The 16242-nt window shown below is 44.0% G+C and overlaps 1 protein-coding gene across 1 annotated transcript; it reads left to right on the top strand.

The window, feature by feature from the left end:
* The first annotated feature begins 4998 nt into the window (after positions 1–4998).
* LOC121396854 (suppressor APC domain-containing protein 2-like) lies at positions 4999–15632 on the top strand. Its single transcript, XM_041572287.1, has 6 exons — positions 4999–5421; positions 9495–9628; positions 10321–10461; positions 11228–11326; positions 14938–15051; positions 15137–15632. The coding sequence occupies exons 1-6, from the start codon at positions 5052–5054 to the stop codon at positions 15263–15265; spliced, it is 987 nt and encodes a 328-aa protein (XP_041428221.1). The 5' UTR covers positions 4999–5051; the 3' UTR covers positions 15266–15632.
* The last annotated feature ends 610 nt before the right edge of the window (positions 15633–16242 follow it).

Here is a 16242-nt window from a genome sequence, read left to right as displayed (position 1 = left end):
AGAAATTGCTATCAAATGGCTTGTGAACAAGCAGCTGAATTCTAACCAACTCCAACTGTTGCACAACGGTGATGGGTTTTAATGATAAGGTAGATGGTCCCTCAAGTACATGGAGAAACGAATAGGTTATGCATTAGGCTGCATCTTTTGGTGCACTCTTCGATTCCTAAGGAACCAATTTGCCTCTATAATATTTCAGGGGCAGCTTAGAGTTCACCATGGAAACAAGACAAAAAAAAATCATAATATTGCCCTACACAAAAGCAAATGTTGTTGAATGAGGTCTAATCAATGTTGAGGTGGACTAATTTAGAGACGTGCCTCTCAAGTGGGTTTAGTGCCATTAATGTAGGTAGGCATGTCTAGGGGCGGTGGTAAATGATCATCCAAATAGTAATCATCTTCCAATATGTCTTTCCTCTTGGACCACTGGAACAGTATCTGGTCTATTTCTCCTTTACTGATGCCTGGAAATGGTAGGCTTCATACTTTCATCTCACTTGGACTGGAAGCTCTTTGGAAAAGGGTATTATGGCCTGGGCAACAACTCAACAGTCCAATTACAATGAGAAAGTTCCTGGTCAAACACCTTGGAGAATCCATTCAGTCAATGATCGAGCAGACAGCATGGCTTCCACATGTTTTCTGTTAACCAAGTTAGTTGTTCCAAAGCCCTGTGTTGGCCAACGATTCTCTTGGACAGATCTGACCTTTTAACTGGTTTCAAATATTTTTGTATCTACTAATATATCATACATTTAATAAAGGCACCTGCCCTGTATTCAGTATGGCTTGTGTAATTATGTACACCATGATGTGTCCCAGAAACCTTAACTACACAATGTGATAACTGAATATGGAAGGTGGGTGACAGTACAGAAAGTTGTCTTCTCTGAGGAGAATATTATAAATGTGATGGCCAGGGAATATGATCCAGTGAAACCTAATCTTGTTTGAAAAGCATCATCAATTCCATCACCCCCCCCCCCCAAACATTAATATTTAGCACACTATGCATTCTACAACCCAAAGACAGCTCTATAGGAGGAAGAATGATGACCGACATGGAGGGGGGAGGTGATAATAGAGGAGTAGCTGAAAGAAGAAGAAGATGCTAAAACCCAGAGGAGGTCGAGGGGAGAAAATCAAAGCCAGAGAATAATATTGATTTCCTTCTCCTTGTGCAGCACAGATCATCCACGTGACTCAATACACAAGAGAGCAAAGGTGGCCTCATACACTGAAAGATCTGCTCCATTAGGAGCACGCCAAACGAGTAGATCTTTCCCTGATATGCCCATCTTGAGCCATATCGTTTGCCATTGAAGTGAGGACTCCATCAACAAGCTGCAACGAGTTCTAGCTTTGTAACTAAAAGAGCCTGCAAACGAAATGTCCTACCAGTCTGCCTACCCAACTTTCCCAACCCAAGGGCATTAATGTGCAGTTGCCCCTCCCTTTGCTGCTATAACTGCCCCATCTCTTCTGGGAAGGTTTCCACTAGATGTTGGAACATTGTTGCTGAGAGTTGCTTCCAATCAGCCACTAGAGCATTAGTGAGTTTGGGAACTGATATTGGGGATCAGTTGGGGTTCCAGTTCATCCCAAAGGGGTACAGTTGGATTGAGGGCTCTGCACAGTCTGGTTCTTCCCATCTCAGCAAACCCTGGCTTCATGCAGGGGGGCATTATTGTTCTGAAACCGGAAAGCCCCCCCACCACCAACTGTTCCACAAAGTCAAAAACATTGCCATTTTCGGGGAGCACTCTCTGCCCTCTCTGCACTAGAGAAGTCACAGTGGATGATTATGTAAGTGTATCCCTTTAATTTCATCCATTCCGCCCCTAGCTGCCCCATCCTCCTCTTCCTCAATGGGGCCCCTACATACAGAAATGGTGTTTTAAGTGGATAAACAAGGATTGCCAGTGGAAGTGTATGAAACTGAATATGAGAGTAGGGGATTAACTACACCAGCGCCCATTCCAGATGTGGAAGAAATCGGTTTATCAGAGAGGTGGGGGGGTGGGTTACACAGAGCTCTCCCATGAGATTACCCGCTCTCTCCTCTGTCTGAAATGGAGCCAACTGGGTCAGATGCCAAGCAACCACCTTCCTCTTCATTAGACAGAGATCTGTGTTCTAAGTAAAATGTAATTTAACCTCAGTCCTATGAATAAATGAGACTAATCCTTGGGTGCCTCTGCTGCCCTATTTGTTTGCTCGTTAGATCAGAGTCTGACAGGATGTAATCAATAACGAGCTGCTGCTCTGTGTCTATTGGCTGGAACTGTGGGGGTGCCTGCTGTACATGGGTCTAAATGAGGTGCAGCTACTGAAGTCCTGCCAATGCAACAGTGTTTATATTTTCCTCAAACTAACCCCCCATTTAAAACCTCTGCACCCCCTGGGCATTTCTAGAATAACTGAGGGCCACACAGGCAGCTTGTTGTAACTAATTAAAGGGGCAAATTTGCAGACAAACGCCAAGAAAGCCTTGTGGGAGGAGGTCGGCACAACAAACCAAGATGGGCTGTAGATGGGTTTATCCTCAGAGGTGTGCCTGTTAGCAATCCATTGTGACGTCAACACCAATGTTAGGAATGGAGAGGGGAGATTACAAGTACTTACCAACCCCCCCCCCACACACACAACCTCTGGGTCTGCTCCCCCTATAATTACCCCACTGTATCCAGAGACACTTGGGGATGAGTTTAGGGTGGAATTCCTGGTGGGCAGCAGCCGAATGGGGGTTCAATGATGGTCCGGCAGTTCCTGTTGAATTTCTTTGTCAGAGCCATATCAGAAGTTCTGCTGTTTGATCCAGTTCCAACTGATATCGGACGCTTCGAAATAATAGACGCCGACCCTCTACCCCCCCCTGGACCTCTGACTGCAAAGAAATAAATTCCATACAAGCCCATGAATGTGGCCCCCAGAGCTTTGAATATCTGATTTCTCAGTAAATCTGGGTGTGGACTGTACCTGTACCGGCGGGTGGGAATATGAGAATATGAGGAGACAGAGATAATGTTACTGGCAAATATGTAGACGTGTCCTGATCTGCTAAGTTGGTGCTGGACTGCTGGTCCTTAGAGATGCACTTATAGTCCAAGGCTGGTACCGAGGGAAATGACTGTGAGCTTGATCTATTGCCAGTTGTATAATAATGTCCATGCGCACAAATGATCTCTACAGTGCAAATCCCACCTGTGACTTTACATCTGGACTGCAACTCCCAGCATCCTCTGTCAGTCACAGTATGAGAGCCAGAGCATGGACATCTCAGAAATGGGTCCCCAGTACTGTAAGTGGTGGTGACAATATCAGACACCGGGCAAGATTATTTCAGGTTACTACTACCGGCCCATCTCCAACCATCAGCTATGGGAACTGGGGTGGAAAAATTCTGGGGGGCACAGAGACACTTATTAAAAGGGAGACACATCTATACCCTGATCTTGCCTAGTCCCATACCTTGTGTCTTCTTCTTTTAGATTGTAAGCTCTTTCAGCCAGGGTCCTCTTTACCTTTTGTACTGGTTATTGGTGGTTTTTGTGTGTGTGTTTTTCCTTTTTATTTAATGTACACATCCTTTTATTGTACAAGGCTGGTGAATATGTTGGAGTTTTATACATTCGTGTTAATAATGTCAGTGGTGTAATTAGATATTACTGGGCCTCACAGCAAATTATTTTTCAGGTCCCAAAAATGTCTAGTGGTTGACCAGTTTTAACAGTATTTATTCAAAATATATATATGAGTTAGGGACTCATGGGACCCCTATACCTCCTGGGCCCCCTGCAGTCGCAGGGTCTGCTTCCTTTATAGTTATGTGCCAATAATAATAATATACACTGACAGTGACACACATTTTATAAATACATGTTAATAATAATAATAATAATAATAATAATATACACTGACAGTGACACACATTTTATAAATACATGTTAATAATAATAATAATAATAATAATAATAATATACACTGACAGTGACACACATTTTATAAATACATGTTAATAATAATAATAATAATAATAATAATAATATACACTGACAGTGACACACATTTTATAAATACATGTTAATAATAATAATAATAATAATAATAATAATAATAATAATAACAATAATATTCACTCTCAAATTGACACAAAATTTTATAAATTCATGTTAATAATAATAATAATAATAATACTAATAATAATAACAATAATAATAATTTACACTCAAATTGACACAAAGTTTTATAAATTCATGTTAATAATAATAATAATAACAATAATAATAATAATTTACACTCACAGTGACACAGTTTTATAAACTCATGTTATTAATAATAATAATAATAATATACACTGACAGATGACACAAGTTTTATTCATGTTATTAGTAAAAATAAAAATAATAATAACAATAATCATAATAATATACACTGACAGTGACAAAAGTTTTATAAATTCATGTTATTAATAATAAAAATAATAATATACAGTGACAGGGACACACGTTTTATAAATTCATGTTATTAATAATAATAATAATAATATACAGTGACAGTGACACACGTTTTATAAATTCATGTTATTAATAATAATAATAATAATAATAATAATAATAATATACACTAACAATGACACAAGTTTTATAAATTCATGTTATTAATAATAATAATAATAATAATAATAATAATATACACTAACAATGACACAAGTTTTATAAATTCATGTTATTAATAATAATATGATATACAGTGACAGAGACACACCTGTAGTAACACACACAGTCCTTTCCCACCCCTCGTACACTGAGAGGGGCCCTTTGATGCCAGACAGGCAGTTAGAAGGGCCCCAGGGGGTTGAATCATATGGATCCCATTTAATTCACTTCCTTGTGCAGAAACAAAAATCAAACTAGAAGGCTCCTGTGAGCTGACCAATCAGCGCAGGACGGGGTGTAACGGCAGCCAATGAGAGACGAGAGGGGCAGAGCTGCAGCCAATGGGAGGCGCTGGTGGCCGGGGCAGTGAGTTGTCAGTCCAACTCGGGGATGGAGCGGAGCGGGGAGACAGGTTCGCTGGGGCTGCCCCGGGCCTTTCTGCTCAGTCTGCGGACTCTATTCGATATCCTGGATGAGCGGGGAAGGGGCTCGGTGCACATCGCGGAGATAGAGAGTCGCTGGCGGGGAGCGGACACTCACGATGTTCCCCCGGGGGTATTGCAGTGTCTGCGCAGGGTCGCGCCCCCGGATGGATTTCTCACCTTCGATCGCTTCGTGCTGGGGCTCCGCTCGTCTATTCTCCGGCCTCTCCCGGGACCCAACGCTGACAACTACCGGGAACCTCCGGGACAAACCGCCGGCAATGAGTGTGGGGCCAAACGTCCTCCTCTCGGACTGCGCTACCCCAATGTACTGCCCGGTAATAGTATTCTACTACTTTATATTTATATAAATCTGCTCCTGTCCTCTATAGACTGGGGGTTATATATCTATTCCTGTCCTCTATAGACTGGGGGTTATATATCTATTCCTGTCTGTTATACACTGGGGGTTATATATCTGCTCCTGTCTGGTATACACTGGGGGTTATATATCTGCTCCTGTCTGGTATACACTGGGGGTTATATATCTGCTCCTGTCTGGTATACACTGGGGGTTATATATCTACTCCTGTCTGTTATACACCGGGGGTTATATATCTACTCCTGTCTGGTATACACTGGGGGTTATATATCTGCTCCTGTCTGGTATACACTGGGGGTTATATATCTACTCCTGTCTGGTATACACTGGGGGTTATATATCTGCTCCTGTCTGGTATACACTGGGGGTTATATATCTGCTCCTGCCCTGTATACACTGGGGGTTATATATCTACTCCTGTCTGGTATACACTGGGGTTATATATCTACTCCTGTCTGTTATACACTGGGATATATATATCTGCTCCTGTCTGGTATACACTGGGGGTTATATATCTGCTCCTGTCTGTTATACACTGGGGTTATATATCTGCTCCTGTCTGTTATACACTGGGGATTATATATCTGCTCCTGTCTGGTATACACTGGGGATTATATATCTGCTCCTGTCTGTTATACACTGGGGATTATATATCTGCTCCTGTCTGGTATACACTGGGGGTTATATATCTGCTCCTGTCTGGTATACACTGGGGATTATATATCTGCTCCTGTCTGGTATACACTGGGGTTATATATCTGCTCCTGTCTGGTATACACTGGGGGTTATATATCTACTCCTGTCTGTTATACACTGCGGGTTATATATCTGCTCCTGTCTGGTATACACTGGGGATTATATATCTGCTCCTGTCTGGTATACACTGGGGTTATATATCTGCTCCTGTCTGGTATACACTGGGGGTTATATATCTGCTCCTGTCCTGTATTGTATGGGGGTTCTATATCTACTCCTGTCTGATATACACTGGGGGTTATATATCTACTCCTGTCTGGTATACACTGGGGGTTATATAACTACTCCTGTCTGGTATACACTGGGGGTTCTATATCTACTCCTGTCTGGTATACACCGGGGTTATATATCTGCTCCTGTCTGGTATACGACTAGGGGTTCTATATCTGCTCCTGTCTGGTATACACTGGGAGTTCTATATCTGCTCCTGTCTGGTATACACACAAGGTAGTGATCATATTCATTACAGATACAGGGGTGGGGGGAGGGGGGTCTGGATTGTGTTTGAAATTATCTGTATCATCTGGTCTTTCCTGTATTGCCAGTACTGATCCATAACAGGTATTAGACTGGCATCACTATACACTGTACAGCTGGCATCCCTATGCACTGTACAACTGGCATCCCTATGCACTGTACAACTGGCATCCCTATACACTGTACAACTGGCATCCCTATACACTGTACAGCTGGCATCCCTATACACTGTACAACTGGCATCCCTATACACTGTACAACTGGCATCACTATGCACTGTACAACTGGCATCCCTATACACTGTACAACTGGCATCCCTATACACTGTACAGCTGGCATCCCTATACACTGTACAGCTGGCATCCCTATACACTGTACAACTGGCATCCCTATACACTGTACAACTGGCATCCCTATACACTGTACAACTGGCATCCCTATACACTGTACAGCTGGCATCCCTATACACTGTACAGCTGGCATCCCTATACACTGTACAGCTGGCATCCCTATACACAGTACAACTGGCATCCCTATACACTGTACAACTGGCATCCCTATACACTGTACAACTGGCATCACTATACACTGTACAACTGGCATCACTATACACTGTACAACTGGCATCCCTATACACTGTACAGCTGGCATCCCTATACACTGTACAGCTGGCATCACTATACACTGTACAGCTGGCATCACTATACACTGTACAGCTGGCATCCCTATGCACTGTGCAACTGGCATCCCTATACACTGTACAACTGGCACCCCTATGCACTGTACAGCTGGCATCCCTATGCACTGTACAACTGGCATCACTATACACTGTACAGCTGGCATCCCTATACACTGTACAGCTGGCATCCCTATGCACTGTACAGCTGGCATCCCTATGCACTGTACAGCTGGCATCCCTATGCACTGTACAACTGGCATCCCTATGCACTGTACAACTGGCATCCCTATGCACTGTACAACTGGCATCCTATGCACTGTACAACTGGCATCCCTATGCACTGTACAACTGGCATCCCTATGCACTGTACAACTGGCATCCCTATACACTGTACAACTGGCATCCCTATGCACTGTACAGCTGGCATCCCTATGCACTGTACAGCTGGCATCCCTATGCACTGTACAGCTGGCATCACTATGCACTGTACAGCTGGCATCCCTATGCACTGTACAGCTGGCATCCCTATGCACTGTACAGCTGGCATCCCTATGCACTGTACAGCTGGCATCCCTATGCACTGTACAGCTGGCACCCCTATGCACTGTACAGCTGGCACCCCTATGCACTGTACAGCTGGCATCCCTATGCACTGTACAGCTGGCATCCCTATGCACTGTACAGCTGGCATCCCTATGCACTGTACAGCTGGCACCCCTATGCACTGTACAGCTGGCACCCCTATGCACTGTACAGCTGGCACCCCTATGCACTGTACAGCTGGCACCCTATGCACTGTACAGCTGGCACCCCATGTCTGATCTGAGGAAGGTCGGATGTTTCAGCTCAGCCTGATGTTTCCCTTAAAGCCTGGCACTTAAATGTGGATTATGGGACAGTACCGGTGCCTCTCAGGAATGCCTGGCATTCTTCTCCGCTATTCTAAAGGTGGAGGAAAATGCCCCTATATTACACTCTGCAGGAATGTGCATAGAAAGGAATGGGGTAAACTGGAACCTGCCTCCTTAGCTAATGAGCCTCAGGGATGCTGGGAATTGTAGTTTATTTTATTGATGAGAGGCGAGTTTCATTCTTTCCATTAGTTCTGTGACACCTGCAGACAAAGCTCTGGGCTGTTGCTTCTCGATCCCTTCAATTATAGCAGAGGATTGTGTGAGGGAAGAGCAAATATTTACCTTGGGAACAGGTTACACAAAGATCCACCCGGGGGAGAGTCTGAGGAGGAGAGGGGAGGGTTCCAGAGAGAGTCTGTGAGGTTAATAGCAGGTGCCTATAGTATGAAATACATGGGGTTGATCCTCCTTACACCCTACTCTCATTCCAGTTGAGGGAGGTAGGTCTTCCTTTTTGACCATGGGAAGGAGAGCAGCCCAGGAGCAGGAAGTACAGAGAATCACAGCTCTGTACCTGGGTAAGTACTGGGGGAGATTGGATTCACTTACCCAGGGGGAGGTTCCTGTCTGACCATGGGAAAGAGAACAGCCCAGGAGCAGGAAGTACAGAGAATCAGAGCTCTCTGTACCTGGGTAAGTACTGGGGAGATTGGATTCACTTACCCAGAGGGAGGTTCCTGTCTGACCATGGGAAAGAGAACAGCCCAGGAGCAGGAAGTACAGAGAATCAGAGCTCTGTACCTGGGTAAGTACTGGGGGAGATTGGATTCATTTACCCCTGGGGGAGGTTCCTGTCTGACCATGGGAAAGAGAGCAGCCCAGGAGCAGGAAGTACAGAGAGGGGCGGAGCTTTGTACCTGGGTGAATCCAGAGGGCATGAATCTGGGGGGGGGGGGTGGGGTCACTAATATTTTATTCACTAATATTTTATTATGGAGAAGTTTCTTGTACAAAGCAGGACCTGGAAGTGTATCTTTATTGTGCAGTTGTTACGGGTGATTGGTTGGATCCCTCTGCACCTTACTTAACTCCCCGGCTAAACAAGTGCCCCACTCCTTTCTCACGGGATCTGGGAATATCCTACATTCCTGTCCATCCATCACATGAGCTCACAGCAGTCACTCCTGCTCTTCCTAAATGTTATTGCCATTAACCCCTTCTCTTCCATGCTGCTTTAGTCACTCCTGTTCCCTTCTGTCCCAGGTGGGGAGATGAAGGGGATGTGCCGGTCCCACAATGAGGCCACCAAAGAGGGGCTAATGGACCAGTGCAAACACCAGCGTGGCCGGGGGGAGCCCAGGAGACACACCGTTACCAGTGGGGTAGATTACAGCTTGGTGAGTGAGACTGCTCCTCTCTATTGAGATCTGTCCTGTAATTGTCTTTTCTGCTCAGCCAAACAGAGGGGCCCCAGAGAGTGTTTCCTGAGCTCTGTGTATATATAAGAACCCCATTAGCATCTGATCAGGACCCCTTGTATTCAAATGCTTCATCATCCTGCATGACAAGCTTCCCATGGGTGGTCCCGAAGGGGGGGTGTCTAAGTCAAAACTGCAATACAAGAGACAAGACCACTGGAAAGTGTCATATTCTCCATGCTGCATTCCAAAAAAAACTTCCCTAATATACAACGTGCAGTACCACTTCCCACCACTATAAGCCAACGGTGAGTTTTACCCATAAGGCTGCGATGGAACAGCGCTAGGACCTATTGATTTCATATATGGAAGATTCCTGTTATTGCTCTTTCGCTTCTGTTTATACTTATTAACTTAATAGCAATTCCTGAGCTGCTGACTTCCAAGTGTAGATACATTTAGGAAACTCCAAATGCTTCTGTGTCAATAATGTGTCAATAATGTAACCGAGCACAAGGAACTTGTATTAGAAAACTAGTAAGTGAGGTTGGACAGATATTTCCTCACTGGACTGGACCCCCCACAGCTCCATTGGCAACATAGGGGGGCAACTTGTAATGCAGATAAAGGGACAGTCCCTTGGTGGGCCTGAGATTTCTCTGTTTCCACAGCTGAAGAAGATGAAGGAGCTCGAGCAAGAGAAGGATTTCCTCCTGCAGGGGCTGGAGATGGTGGAAAGAGCACGAGACTGGTACCACCAGCAGATCCACATAGTCCAGGAGCAACAGAGGAACCTTGGCAAAACTCCAACAGTGAGTAACACAGGGGTATATAGACTTGGGGTGTGTGTAGTATCATAAATATATTATTATGTCTGTCCCATTAATTCTGTATACTCCCTATCAACCTATGGCCTTTTGTCTGTCCCTTCCCCTATCTACCTAAAGAGCTCCGGCTTACTCCCTCTGTGTATAAGGGAGGGAGAGAGGGAGGCTCAGGAGGGTGTGAGGTTCAGGAGGGAGAGAGGGAGAGAGGGTTAAGGATGGAGGGAGGGAGAGAGGTTCGGGAGGGAGAGAGGTTCGGGAGGGAGAGAGGTTCGGGAGAGAGGTTCGGGAGAGAGGTTCGGGAAAGAGGTTCAGGAGGGAGGGAGGCTCAGGAGGAAGAGCTGCTCAGGAGGGAGGGAGGTTGAGGAGGGAGAGTGGTTCAGGAGGGAGAGTGGTTCAGGAGGGAGAGTGGTTCAGGAGGGAGAGTGGTTCAGGAGGGAGAGTGGTTCAGGAGGGAGAGTGGTTCAGGAGGGAGGGAAGTTCAGTAGCGAGGTTCAGTAGGGAGAGAGGTTTGGGAGGGAGATAGGTTCAAGAGGGAGGTTCAGGACTGAGGTTCAGGAATGAGGGAGAAAGATTCGGGAGGGAGGTTCAGGAATGAGGAAGATAGGCTCGGGAGGGAGGGAGAGAGGTTTAGAAGGGAGGAATGTTCAGGAGGGAGAGAGGTATGGGAGGGAGAGTTTTGGGGAGGGTTAGAGGTTTGGGAGTTAGGGAGATTTATTATTTGGCACTAAGAGGCCATTACATTCTGTTCCAGGATTATATCTGTGATGGAAAGTCCAGTTCCCTAAACCAACAACTCCCTAAATTAATGGAGGTAAATCGCTGCCTGGGGGAATTGGTTGCCACTGGGAAGGTAAGTTTTCTTCTCCCCTCTTTACAACGTAACAAGAATAATCACATGTACCCAACCACATTTCAGCATTAAATTCCACTTACTGCAAAAACCCCCATTTTACGTTTTTCAGGGGACCAGGAAAAAAATATGTAAAATCCAGGAAATTGTAAAATCAGGGAAGTGTGTTAAAGTAATTTTTTCTTCAGGTACTGAAAAGATAAAAGCACAGGAGTGAGTTTACTTTGAGATACAATAGGTTAAACATGGGGCACGTGTCAGTCACATACACAAGCTAAAGCAATAAGTGATTGGTGCAGGACTGTATATACATTGCAATTGACTATTTTCAGGCAAAATATACCTCTGCTTAGTATATTAAACCTCTTTATTTCACGAATAATAAAATTCATAAAGGGAAAAAAGCAGTTCTTGGGAACATCAGGACAAAATTTTCATGTAAAATCCAAAAAAATCAGGGAAATGCATTATAAATTGGTGGGACCACAAATAAAAAATGTAAAATGTGGGAAAACTTAAAATCAGGGGACTTAAAATCGAGATTTCCCTGTAATTCACTGTTCTTTACAAACTTTGCCTTTTGTATGGCTGTTCCAGTGTCCCCCCAGCAATTCTATTATACGTCCTATTAGTAGAGTTTCCAGCTGGGCGAGCTCTGTTCCCCATGTGACTCCACTTGTATCTATAGGTAATTCTGCTGTACATGTGTTTGTGTAAAGTAAATATTGTTCCTCTACTCCGCCCTCTCCTCTATTCAAACACATCCCTTGTGATTTCACTGCTTTCATTAGGTGACAGAATCCTTGTGGGGAACCTTTGCCACCAATAAAGCACCTTATCAGCACCCGGGGAGAGGCCTGTGTCTTCTCTCATTGGCTGCTTTGAGAGTGGAGAGCGTGCATATTATTATAATTATTATATACTGTACAGGTGCTTCAGGTTGGGCTCTGCTATGCCAGATTCCCACAGTCCTTGTATCGACACTGGGCATCAGTTTTATATGGAACCCCCAAAGCCTTTATCTTTGGTTCCATTAGGGCAGTGATAAGCAACTGATGCCACTCCAGATACCTTAGCTGTACAGCTCCTACTCATGATGCATGCTGGGAGTTGTAGTCTAACATTATCTGCTTTATGGCAAACACCAGTGCACTATACGCGTAGCAGAGCCCCCTAGTGGTGCTGGTGGAAAACTGTCAGGATCACAAACCACTTTCTGTGAATCCATGTGTTCTGGTTGTTATTATTATTATTATTATTATTATTATTGCGCAGTGCTGATCAACGTTATATTCTTGATGAAAAATCTGGTCAGCCAATGAAAGTTTTGGCATGCATTAGCAACAGGCAATCACAAGCCTAAGGGAATTCGGTTCGGCCAGGCAGAAGGATTCGGCCGAATCCTGATGAAAAAGGCTGAATCCTGGCAAAATCCTGAACGGAATCCTGGATTTAGGGGCCGATTCACCAAGGGTCGAATATTGAGGTTTAATTAACCCTCGTTATTCGACTGGGAATTGAAATCCTTCGAATATCGAAGTCGAAGGATTTTAGCGCAAATAGTTTGATCGAAGGATTATTCCTTCGATCGAACGATTAAATCCTTTGAATCGTTCGATTCGAAGGATTTAAATCCACTGATCGAAGGAATAATCCTTCGATCAAAAAAACTTAGGAAAGCCTATCGGGACCTTCCCCATAGGCTAACATTGAGTTCGGTAGCTTTTAGATGGCGAACTAGGGGTTGAAGTTTTTTCTTAAAGAGACAGTACTTCGACTATCGAATGGTCGAATAGTCGAACGATTTTTAGTTCGAATCCTTCGATTCGTAGTCGAAGGTCAAAGTAGCCCAAAAAAACTTTGAAATTCTAAGTTTTTTTACTTCGAATCCTTCACTCGAAGTTAGTGAATCGGCCCCTAAGTGTATCCCTACTTTAAAGGGCTTATTCACCTAAATTAACTGTCAGTATGATGTAGAGAGGGATATTCTGAGACAATTTACAAATGGTTTTAATTTTCTATTATCCGTGCTTTTTGACTTATTTAGCTGTGTATTTGGTATTCTACAACTTGCAGCAACCTGGTTGCTAAGGTCTGAATTATCCTTGTAACCACACATTTGTTTGCATAAGAAACTGGACTATGAATAGAAGAGGGATTGAATAGAAAAATAAAAACTAGCAATAACAATACATTTGTAGCCTTACAGATCCTTTTTATGTGTATGTTTCTATTCTCTGCAACATTTGGAATCGAATAATTGCAACAGTCACTGTAATACTAGGAATGGACAGGCCTTCACTTCATTTTGAAACAACCCATCCCTCATATGTAGTCTATAGGGGGATTTCAATACTCGTAATGCTTCCCTATGGCTCTACCAAGGACTCCTGTCCAGCCTCCCATTTACATCAGTTCTTCTATTAAATAAAAAGCTTAAAGGAACAGTAACAGCAAAAAAAACAAAAGTGTTCCAAAAGAATGACAATACAATGTAGTGCCTCCCTGCACCGACAAAACTAGTGTATTCGCTTTAGAAACTCTACTATAGTTTATAGAGTCAAGCTGCTGTGTGGCCATGGGGCAGCCATTCAAGCACAGGAAACACAGTAGATAACAGATAAGTACTACTATAGTTTATATAAACAAGCTGCTGTGTAGCCATGGGGGCAGCCATTCAAGCACAGGATACACAGTAGATAACAGATAAGTACTACTATAGTTTATATAAACAAGCTGCTGTGTAGCCATGGGGGCAGCCATTCAAGCACAGGATACACAGTAGATAACAGATAAGTACTACTATAGTTTATATAAACAAGCTGCTGTGTAGCCATGGGGCAGCCATTGAAGCTCAGGATACACAGTAGATAACAGATAAGTACTACTATAGTGTATATAAACAAGATGTGTAGCCATCGGGGCAGCCATTCAAGTACAGGATACACAGTAGATAACAGATAAGTACTACTATAGTTTATATAAACAAGCTGCTGTGTAGCCATGGAGGCAGCCATTTAAGCACAGGATACACAGTAAATAACAGATAAGTACTACTATAGTTTATATAAACAAGCTGCTGTGTAGCCATGGGGGCAGCCATTCAAGCACAGGATACACAGTAGATAACAGATAAGTACTACTATAGTTTATATAAACAAGCTGCTGTGTAGCCATGGGGGCAGCCATTCAAGCACAGGATACACAGTAGATAACAGATAAGTACTACTATAGTTTATATAAACAAGCTGCTGTGTAGCCATGGGCAGCCATTGAAGCTCAGGATACACAGTAGATAACAGATAAGTACTACTATAGTGTATATAAACAAGATGTGTAGCCATCGGGGCAGCCATTCAAGTACAGGATACACAGTAGATAACAGATAAGTACTACTATAGTTTATATAAACAAGCTGCTGTGTAGCCATGGGGACAGCCATTCAAGCACAGGATACACAGTAGATAACAGATAAGTACTACTGTAGTTTATATAAACAGGCTGCTGTGTAGCCATGGGGGCAGCCATTCAAGCATAGGATACACAGTAGATAACAGACAAGCCCTGATCCGTTGTAACTTTATAATTGTACTTGTCCGTGTGTCCTGCAGACTAGCGCTCCCTCCCCACCTACAAACATGGGTCAGACGGCGGCTCCGGGTGTATCGGGTCAGCAAGTACAACCGGGGACTATGCTGAAGGAACAGAACCGGCTTCTGACCAAGGTACCAGGATGCAATTTCCTATATAACTTCCCGCAGAACCAAACTGTAATATCTGTATGTGATCAGCCCATCTGTGTGTTCCCAGGAGGTGTCGGAGAAGAGCGACCGGATCACCCAACTGGAGCAGGAGAAGTCGGCTCTGATCAAGCAGCTGTTTGAGGCCCGAGCGAGAAACGTCCAGGATTCAAACCCAATGGACTCCACGTTCATATGAACTGGGACTGGTGGAAAGCACTGTGACTTCTGATTGGTTGTTGAGCAGCTGCTTTAGTGATTGGCTCACTACACTCCCATGATGCACAGCTTGACTCCACCGATGTCCCTCTCCTTCCCACAACATTGGTCCCATGCGGGTTACATTCAGCGCTACATCCAGAGCCTTCCTTGCACCACCATCACACTCCTCTTTGTTCTCCCGACTGGACCTCATGTTTGCCCTTTTTGACGACTGAAATTCTGTATCCGCACAAACTGTCACCTCACAAGGCCGTTCTAACAATATGGAGTGTTTTTATATAATGTTTACACTTGGACTTGTCTTTTTAATCAGATGAATCTCCAATATTAAACCGTTAAAGAAACAAGTAGGCGGAGCTTTGCCCTTGTAAACGGCGCTGATTTCATTTTGCACAGAAGAACCAAGAAACACCCTGATCGGATTTACTGACTTCATATAATTGGGGTGATCATATGGGGTCATTTTCCACTGAACCCCTGTCCTTTCCTGGATTCTACAGTGGCCCCTTTGGTCAAAACATCACACAGGATCACCATCACCCCATTCCCAAAATGCTTGGGAAACTGAGACCCCATAAATTCTCAGCACATGAAACAACTTCTATTTGTATATTTGTTTGTTTCCTTTTAGTTTTGTTTAACTAAATCTCTTAAATATCTCGGTTTCTTCTTGTATCAACTTCATGGTCACACGGGGCCCAGTCTGAAGGTCAGTTAGGGGAGATTTGGGGTGAGTGTTTATTTGTACCCTGGGTACCCCTGGAACTATAGCAGGGTGACTGTTACCCCAATGTTTCTATATATCTGTAACCTTGTTATGAGCTAAGGGGCCCAGTCTGAAGGCCAGTTAGGGGGAGATTTGGGGTGAGTGCTTATTTGTACCCTGGGTACCCTGGAACTATAGCAGGGTGACTGTTACCCCAATGTTTCTATATATGTGTAACCTTATGAGCT

The sequence above is a fragment of the Xenopus laevis genome, chromosome 8L (genome assembly GCF_017654675.1).
Source record: "Xenopus laevis strain J_2021 chromosome 8L, Xenopus_laevis_v10.1, whole genome shotgun sequence".
In the NCBI taxonomy this organism is placed as follows: domain Eukaryota; kingdom Metazoa; phylum Chordata; class Amphibia; order Anura; family Pipidae; genus Xenopus; species Xenopus laevis.
This window is presented reverse-complemented; position numbering and strand designations above follow the sequence as displayed.

Coding starts and splice junctions, on each gene's coding strand:
- LOC121396854 (XM_041572287.1), top strand. CDS start 5,052: ATGGAGCGGAGCGGGGAGACAGGTTCGCTGGGGCTGCCCCGGGCCTTT. Junction 9,629..10,320: donor GTGGGGTAGATTACAGCTTG/GTGAGTGAGACT, acceptor CTGTTTCCACAG/CTGAAGAAGATGAAGGAGCT. Junction 11,327..14,937: donor AATTGGTTGCCACTGGGAAG/GTAAGTTTTCTT, acceptor TGTGTCCTGCAG/ACTAGCGCTCCCTCCCCACC.